Below are 14,233 nucleotides of genomic sequence, written 5' to 3'. Positions count from 1 at the left end.
TTGTAAATGACTCCCAGCTAGAAAATGTGTTATCGTTGCTTCAAAAATGTAAGCATTTTATATCTACAATTATACTTAAAATAGGAAAGATTCCAGGAAAAAGCTGTGCTTTTCTGCATTACACTTAGAAAATTTTCATTATTTCCTGGTGGCCACTAGATGTCACTCTGGTTCTGGATAAATAGGCTGATTTCCTCCATGTTTCCCACCCCCTATGCATTTATTTGAAAAGCTGTCTTCAGAAAACCAATATAATTCCTCTGCATTTCTTATTTTCCTGTAAGCATATGGCTTACACAGTATGAGCTCATAAATGGCATGATGGTTTCTGTAAAATTCCTTTTTTTCTGCACCAGTCTTCGTACGTCATGTTTAGATGTTCTGCAATAGCAACTGCCTTTCTTCTTTGTGACAGTGATGGAGATGGGAATGGTAAGCACCACTGAATCACAAATATGTTCTCTCCAAGGCATGACATATGCCTGTACTCTATGTACTCTTTTCCACTGGTGCAGGATCATTGGGCTGTGGTTTCTCCTCTAAGTGAGGATTCAGTGTACCTTACCCTTTCTGCTTCATTACTATCTTCTGTGGCTTAATCCACAGTGGTGGTGAACAGCATCCCTCCCTTCCTTTTCTATAACTTCGGAATATAGCAAGGTGTATTTGGCTCATGGAGATATTCCATGCTTCAACCTTTTCCTTCATGATCCAAAGATCTTGAAGTGCTGGGCCTCACCCTGGAGGCACGGGCAAGGGCTAGGAGTACAGATGCACCTAGAAGTTTAAAAAGAAAGTTTGCAAGATACCTTGTGCCTGTTACGATGCCTACCTTTCTTACTCCAAACTATAACATATCTAGGGTGCAATGCATTTTTGTAATGGAGTTTGTTTTCTGATTGGGGCTTTCTAGTAGAAGATGGGATTGCTTTAATTTGTTTCATTGGCAAGATTTGAATAGGTAGGAACCCGGGGATGTTCTTGAGAAGAATGACATTGTTTCAAGCCCAGGTTACAAGGAAAGTTAGGATTATTGTTTTGTAGAGGGTATGCGGTGGGAACAACATGCACTGACTCTGCATGCTTTGGACATTAAAAATGTATGGGTGAAAGAATTCTCAGGGAACACCAAAGACAGAAAAGCAAGCAGCAGCAATGGCCACTAGAACCCTGGTGTACAAGCATAGGCTAGGTATTTTTATTTGCTGGCAGGAGGGGTATGATCTTTGTCACTTTCATTCATACAAGGAGGGCAAATAAAGTGTGGCTGACTTTTTAACACGGAGATTTTCAAATCAATCCTGAATTCAGGTTGACTTCAGAAACCTAGACAGGCTGTGGTTCGTGCTAAGAAGAAATATCTGTTTACAACCCCTGCACCTCAGCACATGCGGGAGTTGGTGTCAGGAGCACCAGCAGACATTATCGATGATTCTGTTGCACATATGATGGTATCACTGATATCAGTAAGCTTTGGTATATCATAAACTCTCAGTGGCCATGTTTCCATTGTCACAACCGCTGCATTTGGTGGTATCTAGTAAGGAAAGGAAAGGGCTCCTGAAACCTGTACTGTTTTTAAAGGAAGGGGGTATCTGTGTTTACTCACGTGTCGGCCCGTGTAGAATAAAGAGATTACAAACATGTCTCAGTGATACAGGCTCTGAATACTTCCAAGATGCACAAGTATTTTTTGCCTCCTGAAATTTAGTGCATGATTCAGTTATGCAGTCAGCTTATAACAGAAGCAGGCCAGAAGTCTGATTATCCTTCTGCTTTTGCCATCTTTGAGCAAGGAGACAATTCTGATACAGGCTATTAAATGAGCGGGAAGATAAACCAACTGCAGTATTCTGATAGTGTTCACTTATCTCCATCTAGAAAACTAAATAAAAGGAAAAGACGAAGGCCTTAGAGATAAACATGTTCGGTTCTTTTGCAGATTAGTTCAGGGTGCACTGGAAGAAACTTAAATCCCACAAATCCTTTGGGAGTATGGGAGATGGAAGCCACCTGCATTTCAGTCACAGTTTCAGGGGAACCAAATTACTTTTTCGTCTGTGGCTGTCCCGAGGAAGAATGTAGGCACTGCTTGTCTTCCTTCCCATGTCCTCTGGTGCAAAAAATACACCACACGAGTATACATCTAAGGGAGGGAACAACTATAACTGATCTTTATGTCTGTGCTTTCAGTGTACAATGGGGAAAAAGTCTAAAGGGGTGCTGATGAGATGCCAAGTCTCATTATGGTTTTTGTTGTCCTGAAGTTTTTGATCATTCTTGCTCTTAATTTCATGTTGGATTGCATTTAAATCCATAATAATCACATTTTAATATGTTTCATTCTTTTTATCTTTTGTTCATTTTACCTATTGTTCACTGCTCTGGAATCTGTTTAGATGTGGAGCGGTATACAAAAGTTGATGATGATGATGATGATGATGATAATAATAATAATAACCAAATGATTACTATTAGTAATTTATATATCCCTTTTCAGTACATTTCCTTATCCCCATAGCAGTCCTGTGACAAAAGCTACAATAGTGGCTTTTGCCTAAGGCTTTCTCAGTGAGCTTGAAGCTAATAGCTGAACTACGTGTTGCAGTTGGGATTGCAATTTGGAACGGAGAAGCAGTGAGGATAGAAGGTTCTTAATCTTTTCTCTGCCTACCACTTTTCCGCTTCATGTCAGCCCCCCCATCTGCTCTTCATGTGTATATAACAACCCCCTTCCCCAATTAGCTGTTCTGTAGGTTTTATTGAGAAATAATTGATTATTGATAGCTTTTGTAGGTTCTGGAGGCATCACTTCCATGGAAGAACATCTGTTTCCCATAATTAAGCATATTGTGACAGTATCCCATACTAAAAAGATTTCAAACGTGAATGGTGTGGGGCGTTTACAGCTGAGCACAGTGTTTATAACTCTTGCGTATCCAGTTTTAGTTGTATTTTTTAAGAATACAAGCTGCCTTTTTAAAAACCTCATTTTACTTCACAGACTGAGAGTTGGTAGAGATGTGAGTTTCACTGGAGAAAATGCTTCTGCCTCTGATTGTTCTTCCTTTCTCTAGCCCCTCACAGCTGGTGGGTTCCATGTGAATGAAATAGCCAACTAAAAATGGGCTTCAGGGTAGAAAGTTGTATAGGTTTTGAGGCAGTGTGCAGTGCATGATATTCCAGAATGCTTGGAATACATTGCAGAGCAATTTCTGATCATGAGTGTTGCTTCCTAAAAAAGGACTAAGAAGCCAGCCAGTGGTCTGGCTAATATATGCAGGACCCAATTTCTGGTTTGCCTTAGCTCAAAGCAGATGCTGATGTGCAGTTCTTAAACTCAGAAGATGCCCAAAATAACTGAGAACAGCCACTGTGTCCTCTGCCTGAAATAGAGGCTTTTAAGAAACTGCTTTGTAGGAGACAGCTGTGTAGATTTGGCATGTCATGTATACCTGCAGTGCTGGGGTCGTAATAAAAAATCTGCCTGACTTCAAAGTTTTATTAGGTTATATTCTTTCTCTCTGTCCATGCCCCTGCCCCCCCCCATGCCATTTCTTTATAGAGGTTGGAGAGAGAAATATGTGGAACCTTTTCTACTTGGAGCAGCAGCCGTAGTTCAGCGGGTGGAGCATCTGGTTTGTATGCAGAAGATCCCAGATTCAGTCCTTTGCATCTCCTGTTAAAAAGATCAGTTTGCCAGTGGTGGGGAAAACCTGTGCCTCAGACCCTGGAGAGTTGCTGTCAGTCAGAGTAGACAATACTGGGATAGATGGACAAATAATCTGACCCTAACGTATGGCAGCTTGCATTGTTGGCAATAATTCGTGACTTGCTTAAGATTTGACACACGTGTGCTTAACGTATTTTAGTCGCTTAGATGTTAGTAGGATTAGGCTAATCTATGGACTAGTTTACATTGTTTTTTTTAAACCCTACATTTAATTCCACCCTTCTAAGGAGCTCAGGATGGTGTATATATCTGATGCTATCCATTACGTCAGGATTTGGCAACTTGTGGCCCTCTGGATGTTTTGGCCCACAACTCTCATGATCCCTCACCATTGGCTCTGCTGGCTAGGGCTGATGGGAGTAGTAGGCCAAACCACCTGGAGGGCATCAAGTTGCCCACCCCTGCAGTACATCCACAGAATCCACTGTTACCTTATTGCAGTGGCAAGCCGGTACTCTGAGAGAGTGGCTCACTTTCACTCTTGTGTACCTAACCGCATGAATCCTCCCAATCATGTGGATGGTGTACGTATCAGCTCTGGATGTTCTCAAGGGCATCAGATATAGGGAGGTTTCACATAGAGCACCCCTGGGTGCTTACTGCTTTTACAACTGATGGTCAGCAGATGCTTCTTGCCACCCAGCATTGCTCCATTAGGGTAGTTAGGATTATCCTTTAAACTCCAAAATGGGCAGAAAATAGTTTATTTTTTTAATTATATGCCACCTTTCCTTCAAGCAGCTCAAGGAGATGTGCATGGTGTATCTCTCTTCCCCCACACCTCATTTTATCTTCACAACGACCCTGAGGTTAGGCTGAGAGATGGTGACTAACCCAGGATCACCCACTGAGCTTTATGGCTGAGTAGAGATTTGAATCTAGGTCTCCTCAGTCCTAGTCTGGCGTTCTAACCATTACACCAAAGTGACTGTGGTATCTAAAGCTGCGTGACAGGAAAATACTAGAGCTAAAGCACTGATTAAAATTAAATAGTTGCCAAGTTTTTTATGTAAAGAAAAGTGTAAATTTGTATGTAAATAAAGTGTCCACTCTCTGGAACGCCCTACCACTACAAATTAGGCAGGCGCCAACCCTTCTGGGTTTTTGGCACCTACTGAAAACATACCTTTTCCAAAAGGCATTCCCTGGAAGGGAATCCTGTCCTCTGTATGAAAACTTGTGTGTGTCTTGTACGTTGCTTAGAAATTTCTTTTAAGTGATTAATAAATATAGTTAAATAAAATAAATGCAATGTTATATAATGATTTAAGGTGTTCTTTCAGAAGGTTTTTGATTCTTCTATATTTTGAGAGATATTAAGTTTTGTACAAACGCAAGTCAAAAAATAAAAAACAGTAATATAAAAAGAAGCTTGAGGGAGTTTTCTGGGGAGGGATGTTTCCGGTAGAAGTTTTGTATGTGATAGAGTACATCTTCCTGAATGTTTTGTTGTAAGAAATTATTTCATTGCAACTTATTTTAGGGGATGCTGTTTGAGAAGCCTAAATTAGAAAGCTCTAGAAGAGTCTTGCATCTAAAATGGCTGAATATTTTCAGAAAATCAAATTTCAGTAGTTGCATGGCAATTTGTGCCCTCAGGCTCTCATAGGATGTAGTTAGGGTGAGGTCCACATTCCACTAGTACCCATTGATTTTAATTACTCCAGACTGCATCCTGAGTTTCGAATCAACAAACCTGAAACATAATTTGCCAACATGATATACATTTTTAATAAGAATTCATGGCTGTCATTTCAAAATTTTGACCTGTATTAGTGATTTGCACTTTCTCTCCCAGATGTCTTGCTTTCTTAATGTTTCTGCCTCATATGTTTGGCTAAACTGCTGCAGAATTTGATGTTTTCTTTATCATGTTGTTCAGGAACTGCAAAGACGCTGCAATACGCTCATATCACTCATTGAAAAAGAAAATATGGAAATTGAGGAAAAAGAGAAAGCTGAAAAGAAGAAACGGGGAACCAAAGCTCCAGCGGTAATTTGCTCTGTCTGTCTGTCTGTCTGTCTGTCTGTCTGTCTTTCAGTCACCTACCACTTTTTCAGCATATATTCAAAGTGGCTTATAATGGAGAGAGAAAATAAAATGACAGTCATATAAAATACATTTTAACCCCCCCTCCAACAACCAGAAAATACAAAAAATGTTCCAGTCGGAAAAGTCCCTGTAGGAGGTCCAGTGGCTGGATGAAAAGGGAGGTTTAACATCCTTCCTGGGATGAAAGCAAAGAGGAATGCACCTAGGTTCCAGCGGCTCTGCTTCTTGTGCAGGGGTGAGGAACCTGTGACCCTCCGGAGGGTGTTTGACTGTAACTCCCATCCTCCCTGGCCATTGGCACATTGCACAAACAGATGGTAACGAATCAGGGCCTGATTTGATGCACGGACGTGAAAGGAAGGTTGATACGGGGGAGAGAGTCTCTAAGGTATGTGGGTCCCAGGCTGATGGTAGAGTGTTATAGGTTAAAATGAACACCGTGGACCGTTGGCATAGAAGCTAATGGTTAAAAGATTCATGAATTGTAAAGGTAAATTAATGTGAACAGACTAGTCGTTGCTATAGAGTACTCCCTCTCCTCTCCCCTTGCCAGAAAGAGACCTGTAGCCAGGTAGAAGGACACAGCTTGCTTTCAGGCAGTGGCTGTAAATAGTGGATGAAGATTCCCTGTCAACTGGGAGGGGGACTTTTCCCAGGTTACACGTAGGTGGCCATGTTGGTGGCTACTTTGTGATCTTGGGCCGCCTCCACTCCTCTCCTCTCCTCTCCTCTCCTCTTTATGGACTGCCAGAAAAATTAGTTGCCGAGTACTGCTATAGAGTGTTTTAAGTATGGTTCTAAGTAGATGGTCTCGTTCATCTTCTCTCAATCCTACCTAGGCCATTCATACCCCACTGGCTTTTGCAGCAGGGAACTAACCTTTAAGTTCACAATAGCAACAAAATTTTGCTAAATTTGTAAATTGAGAGCCTGGTGAAGTTAGGACTCTCCTAAAATGTATTTTCTTTCATCATTATTTGATCGTCTTTTACTTTGTGTATATGGATAATGGGGTGTGTGTGTGTGTCCATCCCAACGTTAAGACAGATGAAAATGAAGTGTTTTTTTCCTCTCTCCCCCACTTCAGTCACAAAAAAGAAAAGCAGAATCTGCCGCAGAGAGTTCTGGAAAAAAGGATGCCAAGAAAGTGAAGACGTAAAACTGGGAAACAATGCTTAATTTAAAACTGCCATATTTTCCTCTTTATCTACCAATGTTATCGACATCGTCTATGTATTCATGGTATCTCCCCCTCACCAAATCCCCATGGTTTTAATTTTTGCAAATTTGTATATTTTACAATGCCTTTCTTTACCTAATGTGTAGCTTTATATTTATGCATTCCGATATTTTTGTGCACTTGTATTTCGTGATTTATCTCATGTCTTCAGCAGAATTTACTCAGTCCTTGTTCTTCTGAAGCTTGTGCTGAGTTTTTAGCTTTCATATGTTTTATATGCTGCTGCTTTAACAAAAAAAGTATTCCCCCTTGATTCTGTAGTTGTATTATTGTTGTTTACTACTTTATATGATTGTGGAAAACTAAACTGAATTAAAATGACCGGAGGAGAAATATACTTTTCCTGTTTTTGTGCTTCATTTCCAACTCAGCCCCTCTTGTAGGGGTTTTTTTCCGAGTGGATTAGAGAATATTTACTGCAGTAGTAACACAGATACAAGAGGAAATGCATTACTTTACCACAGCTTTTATATGTATGTGCATAGTCCCATTTTGGGGTGGGTCTGGCAGTTGCTATGTACCTACAGACACTCCTGACACTATGTCTGGCCTAGACACACAACAGCAGAATGAGGTGATATAACAGACTATACCACTACAAACTGAAGGTGGCAGATCACTTTTTTGGGGAGGCCCTTCCACATTAAAAACTCACTGCAAATAGAAAGGTAGCATGAAGGAATTGGGCTGGTTAAACTATTTCTCCCTGACATGGTAGATTTTTGCATGCAGGGATTAAAAAAAATACTATGTTTTACACGGGGAAGCATTCAGAACTGATATCCACCACCTACAATCAGAAAGTTTACAGTCTATTCTGTCACTTTTTCTCCTGCATTTATAGACTAGGGTTCTAGGCTCTAAAATGTTTGAAATTATAACTCCTAGAAATGAACATGTAATCTTCTGATGCAGGAAGCTGCTTCCTGGCCCATTTGAGCCATGCAAATGGGTAACGCAGTGTTGTTGTTTTTTTAACCATCATATGCCACTCTTTATTATTAATCTGCAGTGTTTCTGTCCTGACTTTCTATATAAAATACAATCGAGGGAGACTGCAACAGTTGTATCAGATGAAATGTGCTTGAGTCTGTGGAAGGTTATGCACCAATAACGGTGAATAAATGGACGTCTTCTAGGTACTGGGGTCTCCAGCGTGATGCCTTTGGACCCCTTGGTACCTGTCCAGTCTCCCTTCCCCTCCTGATTTTTATTTTATTGTTTTAGAATTTTAAAAAGCAAAACAACTGGAATGCTGCAAAGTAAAGTGCTGGCTTCCAGAACCGTCTTTATGTCAAAGAATGCATCTGGGTCCCATGTGGGCCCTGGAGGCATTCTTAGAAAATAAAAATGGTTGGGGGCTGCATCCCAGTGCTTCATTTGGAAGCACACCTACCCACCTTCAGCTTGTGCAAAATACAGATATTTGGATGCTTGTTGCGTTCAGAACATATAACACTCATGCTATACCAGTTGAATTGCCTGCTGATTTCTGAGCCCAATGGAAAGTGCTTGTGGTGAACTTTAAAGCTGTAAATGGTTTAGAACCAAGTTTTTGAAGTACTTCCTCCTGCAGAAAGACCAGCAGCTGGAGGTCTACTATTGGCAGCATTCCCACCGGTGGTAGGCCCTAAACAAGGGCATTCCAGAGATGAGATCTGCTGAACCCTAGAGCTGGCATAGCTAGTTTGCCCCCTATTCGTTTTAGGGGTGTGTGTGTGCGGGTTCTGAAAAACAAATATTTATTGGGCTACAAACCTGGTAAAGCCCCCCTCATCTGTCCTGGCAGACATGAGCTAGCAGGGCTTTGGATGTGGCAGACAATCTGCCTCTTTGCTTCCCACCCACCCCGCCCAGGAGTGCTTTGACCAGCCGCAATTCTTTGTACAATTACCTGGGAGTAAGCTCCACTGATATCAACGGGGCTTATGTCTCAGTAGAGAGAGGATTGTGCCGTTGCACCGTCTTTTGGCCCTAACAAGGGTCCCTGATGCAGCTTAAAATGAAATATTAACGTGCTAAAAGCATGATTGAGACCAATAAAATCATTACAACAGGAGTGAGCACATTAAAACCACACCTCAGGGAAATATAAGCAGGGACAGGTTCCAGAAAATAGGGACTGTTTCCAGTAAAGACGGACTGTTGGAGCTTTTGTGATTTTGTGGAAAGAAGTAAAACAGTTAATGGTTTTATGTAGATCAGAGGCAAAGAATTCACCTAAGTGGAGAGCAACCCTTAATGACCCCATGGGGGTGTGGGGGACGGACGGACAGCATTTTGGCTTTGGCATTTTGATGATTGCAACACAAAAGCCAGACCAACATTTATTATATATAAAAAGCACAAAGTCTAAACACAAGCTATTGTGCTACTGTGCAAAACAAAGTGAGATGAAATCGCCCAGTGTGCTCCTTTATCTTGCTTTGAAGCCACGGGATCCTTCTCAGTTCTGATCTTCGTAGGTCTATGAAATGCCGGCTCTTATTGTGGATTAGCATTATGCTTTGTTTTGGTGTGAATGGCACATAGAGGCATACAAGAAAGCATCTAACTTTCTTTTTCTGAAATGTGGAGTGAATACAACAGTATAAACAAATTTAATCAGGACCCCTCCGGCCCTGAGGGAGATGATGTCCAGGACAAGACGCTGGGGCAATATTCTCCTTCCTGCCGGGCATTGTCATTGGGCTCAGCTTCTGTTGGCGGAGTTGGATAAAGGCTCTTTCTGCAGGTGGAAGCTGTTTGTCCCAGTGCAATGAAAGGATTAAATAAGTTCTAAGATTGCTAAATAATCCCAGAGTTTGGAGAACACAGGGACCTTTTAGTCTGATGAGACATCTGAGAGGGTTCATAGATAATAGCATCAGGATGCAAGTTTTGCCAACCCAACGTTAATCCTAAGTGGTCATGGAGGGATGGGTGGTTGTGGGGAGGGGGCTTCAGCTTGGTTACATCCAGATGAGATTGCTATAATGTTCTACTGCATGTTCAGAAATTCGGCTTGTACAGCATGCAGCTGCCAGGATGTTTGTGTGGGCAAGGCATTAGGATCATCTATCATTAGTTGCATACCAGTTACTTTGATTGCCTATTTGTTTACTGGCACATTTGAAAGTGCTGCATTTGTCTTGTAAAGCCCTAAACAGTTTGGAGCTAGGTTACTTGGACAACTTGCATTCATATGAACCTGTATGGGCTCTGGTCTCTGGCACACCACTGAAAGTGATCAAGTTGGTGGGTACCAGGAACAAGGGTTGTGCATGGACCCCCCCCCCCCGCTTTGCTTCGGATGCTGCTTTGGACCTTCCAAAGCAGCCCCGCTTCACTTTGTACCAATTTGGACCCCATCCACTTTGCTTCGGATTTGGATCGGAAGCGAGATTTGGATACCCGAATCATTCTGATATGACGTTTTCCCATTGACTTGCATGGAAAATAGAAATGGCCACAACTGTTTCAGTTTTCATGATAAATACATGGAATTTGGAGACCTCTCAACCACCATGGAGCGGGTTCCACTGGCCAAATTTCAGAGACTGTGGCCCAGTAGTGTTTGTGCTAGGTGGAGTTAAAATTTGATTTTTTCAACAAAAACTTCCAAAGCAAAGAGCTATAGCTTTTTATTGTTTCCACAGAAGTGCATGAAATTTGGGGACCTCTCAACCCCTATGGAGCGGATTCCAGCTGCCAAATTTCAGACAGTTTGGCCCAGTAGTTTTTGTGCTAGGCACAGATAAATTGTGCTGTTTTCAGAAACTCAAACCAAAGGCCATAAAGGCATAAAGAGAAGTTAGGTGTTTAAGTGGTAATTAGGAGGAGTTCACTATTGAAGTACAAATAATCCCTCTCCCCTGGTACTACTAAATTTGGTAATCGGGGGCCAGATAAAGTTGGCATCCAGGTTGTGGACCGCCAATTTGCTATCTTGAACTTAAGAGATGGTTGATTCATGCAACTGCCCTGTGGTAAATATTTGCTGGATTTCTGAAGTCTGGTCAGCTTAATGTGCCTAGCTCCACCTTTTCTAAATCCATATAGCTTCCTTCTCATTCTCTCTCAAGTACTATGTTTGATTGTAACAGTTGGGATGTTGGAGAAATCTGCAAAGGATTCAAGACCCCAAAGACGCCTCATATTGGGCTTGCTTGCTTTGCCACACAGTGGAGTATTATTTAAATAATAGATGTAGTGCTTTGCCCACTGGATTTTGAAATGTGGACATGTGCAGTGCTTTGCTTGACCACAACACAAGCGCACAGACACAGACTCACGAGAGCAAAAGAAAAGCAAATACAGAACTACCTACAAGCAAAGAAAAAGCTTTATATTTTATTTTTTTAGGGAAAAGATATAGAGTTCAAAACTGGGAAGGGAAGGAATACGGGAATTGAGAAGGGTGGCAGCGGTGTGTGTGTGTGCGTGGAGAGCCAAGAACAAGGAAAGGAAAATACTTTTAAAATATATTTGTGTTTTTTTAAAAGGATCTAGCTGGAAAGCTGTGAAGAAAGAGTGGGAAAGAGTCCAACACACACACACCACAGATCTAGCCAAATAACTTCAGAGCTCTCTCCAGTAACACCACCAGATCTCTCTCTCTCTCTCTCTCTCTCTCTCTCTGAACAAACACAGGCTTTTCTTCAGTATCCCCCCCCACCCCCCCACTATCACTGACTGGAGACTGCTGGGTTACATTCAGCCGGAATTTGTCAACTAGAGTTGCCACTCTCCAAAGCTCACTCACTCCCTGCCGCCTCTCCGTTTTCCCCCTCTGTTCTCCCCTTCCTTGATCTTTCTCAAGTTGATACATTTTGGAGACAGGCTGTCTGGGGCTGATCAGAAGGCATCAGAATAGCTCTGAATCTCCATGGTGGTCCGAGGCACTTCGGCAGTGCCCTGCTTTGCTTTGGGGCACCTCAGTGCTGTTCTGATCTGCTTCAGCTTGCGTCAAGGCACCTCTGAAGCAGCCCGCTTTGGTATTTGGTATTCGGACCAAAGCAGTGCACAGCCCTACCAGGAACAGACCCTTGTCAGTGGCGGTCCTACATCTTTGGAATTCTCTCCCCCAGGAAGTGTGTAAGGCCCCATCACTGCGGTTTTTAAAGCTGACTTTTTTTGTTCCACTCAGTATTTGAGGAGTGTATTTAATGTTTTAATTGCTGCTGTATTGTTGTTGTTTTTTAATTGTTTTAATGCCTTGCTGTTTGATATATGCATTTTATAGATTTTTGTTAGCCACCTTGGGAGGGGTTTGCCATTAAAGGTGAGAAACAAATACAATGAATGAACAATGCCCTCGCCCCTGGCTGTCATTGGTTTGGCTTTCCTGATGTCATAGAGAAGCTGGCAGCTGAGTGCTGAGCAGGACTTGGGAGACCTTAACACTTGAATACGAAGCCCCATGAGCAACTCGTATAAGATTGCACGGCGTAACCCATGCCCTGCACATCATGTGCTTTCAAGTCACACCCTTGTCAGGTGTCAAAATCAGTTGAGAGAATTTCAGATCCTTTCACTGAACACAGGCAGGAGACACCCACAGCTTATCCATGTATTGATGTGTGTAGGAAACCAAGCATATTTTAAGGTATTTGCAGGACTGAGGCCAGCCTGTTGCTCTACATGTGCATAGAATCATAGAATAGTAGGGTTGGACGGGGCCTATAAGTCCATCGAGTCCAACCCCCTGCTCAATCCAGGAATCCAAGTCAAAGCATCCCTGACAGGTGGCTGTCCAGCCTCGTCTTGAATGCCTCCAGTGTGGGAGAGCCCACCACCTCCCTAGGGAATTGCTCCCATTGGCGTATTGATCTAACAGTCAGGAAGTTTCTCCTGTTGTTCAGCCGGAATCTGGCTTCCTGTCACTTGAGCCCATTATTCCATGTCCTGCACTCTGGGATGATCGAGAAGAGTTCCTGGCCTTCCTCTCTGTGATAATCTTTCAGGTACTTGAAGAGAGCTATCCTATCTCCCTTCAGTCTTCTCTTCTCAAGGCTAAACATGCCCAGTTCTTTCAGTCTCTCCTCATAGGGCTTTGTTTCCAGTCCTCTGATCATCTTTGTTGCCCTCCTCTGAACCCTCTCCAGTTTGTCTGCATCCTTCTTAAAATGTGGTGCCCAGAACTGGACACAGTACTCCAGATGAGGCCTAACTAGTGCTGAGTAGAGGGGAACTAGTACTTCCTGGGATTTGGAAGCTATGCCTCTATTAATGCAGCCCAAAAGAGCATTTGCCTGTTTTGCAGCCACATCACATTGTTGGCTCATATTCAGCTTGCGATCTACAAGAATTTCAAGATCCTCCTCGCTTGTAGTATTGTTGAGCCACGTATCCCCCATCTTGTAACTGTGCATTTGGCGTCTTTTTCCTAGGTGTAGAACTTGGCATTTATCCCGATTAAATTTCATCCTGTTGTTTTCTGCCCAGCGCTCCAGCCTATCTACAATGCTGATCCATCTCTGGAGAAATATTTACTCTGGACTCAGCTTGAACCCTCAGATGGAAACTAACAGCCATAAAATGATGTCGTCATTTTTAGCATCATTAACATGCTGTGGTAATAAGACTATACACCAATTTGGTGTTCATCTGGTTGTCCAATGAGGTAGAACTCTACTTTCCTCCCTTACATGAACTATATCAGTGATCATGCCCATATATGGGTCAGCATCCATTTTGCATGTGTGTGCAAATACTTAATATGGGTGTGATGGAGTTTTTTGCTCATCAGGGACACTGTCTCTGAATAGGTGCTTGCAGGTCATCACACCAAAGTGCATGCCTGTCTACTGCAGTAGTGCTGATCATGTGTTGTGGCTACTTTTTGGCTGTTCCAGGGTGCTCCTTGAAATACTCCAGAATATCGCACAACCCAGAGACTGCAATGGAGCAGGAAAATACTTGTTAGTGGCCTTGAATGGTACAAATGCTGAATACATATACAAGTGGGATCTGCAACAAAATATTGCTTCTGTTCAGATCGCCATGCATGCCCTCTTCCAGGATATTCCATTCCATTCCCCACTCCAGTTTTCCATTTTTTGCTCTCAACTGTCAGCCAGGATTCTGTAGTGACAGAACATGTTCTGTCCTCATTAGGCTCTTCAGAGTGGGTTGCTGGGTGGATTTGTTTTTACTAAGGTTTTTTTGTATCACAAACCATGGGGTGCTTTTGTGCCTTCAGATACTTCCCTTGTGTATGTATGTG

At 42.4% G+C, this 14,233-nt stretch overlaps 1 protein-coding gene across 1 annotated transcript in view; it reads left to right on the top strand.

Moving 5' to 3' along the window:
• SMARCA1 (SNF2 related chromatin remodeling ATPase 1) overlaps window positions 1-7,363 on the top strand; it is a 57,955-nt gene extending 50,592 nt beyond the window's left edge. The window contains exons 23-24 of the mRNA XM_084814085.1: window positions 5,616-5,726; window positions 6,874-7,363. Coding sequence (XP_084670211.1) covers window positions 5,616-5,726; window positions 6,874-6,945 — 183 coding nt within the window. The 3' untranslated portion in view covers window positions 6,946-7,363. The remainder of the gene's footprint in view (window positions 1-5,615; window positions 5,727-6,873) is intronic.
• The last annotated feature ends 6,870 nt before the right edge of the window (window positions 7,364-14,233 follow it).

Source organism: Heloderma suspectum, chromosome 9 (genome assembly GCF_057233095.1).
Source record: "Heloderma suspectum isolate Gila_16-S chromosome 9, 16-S_ref, whole genome shotgun sequence".
Lineage (NCBI taxonomy): Eukaryota > Metazoa > Chordata > Lepidosauria > Squamata > Helodermatidae > Heloderma > Heloderma suspectum.
The sequence above is the reverse complement of the archived record's forward strand: the minus strand, read 5'-3'. Positions and strand labels throughout refer to the sequence as shown.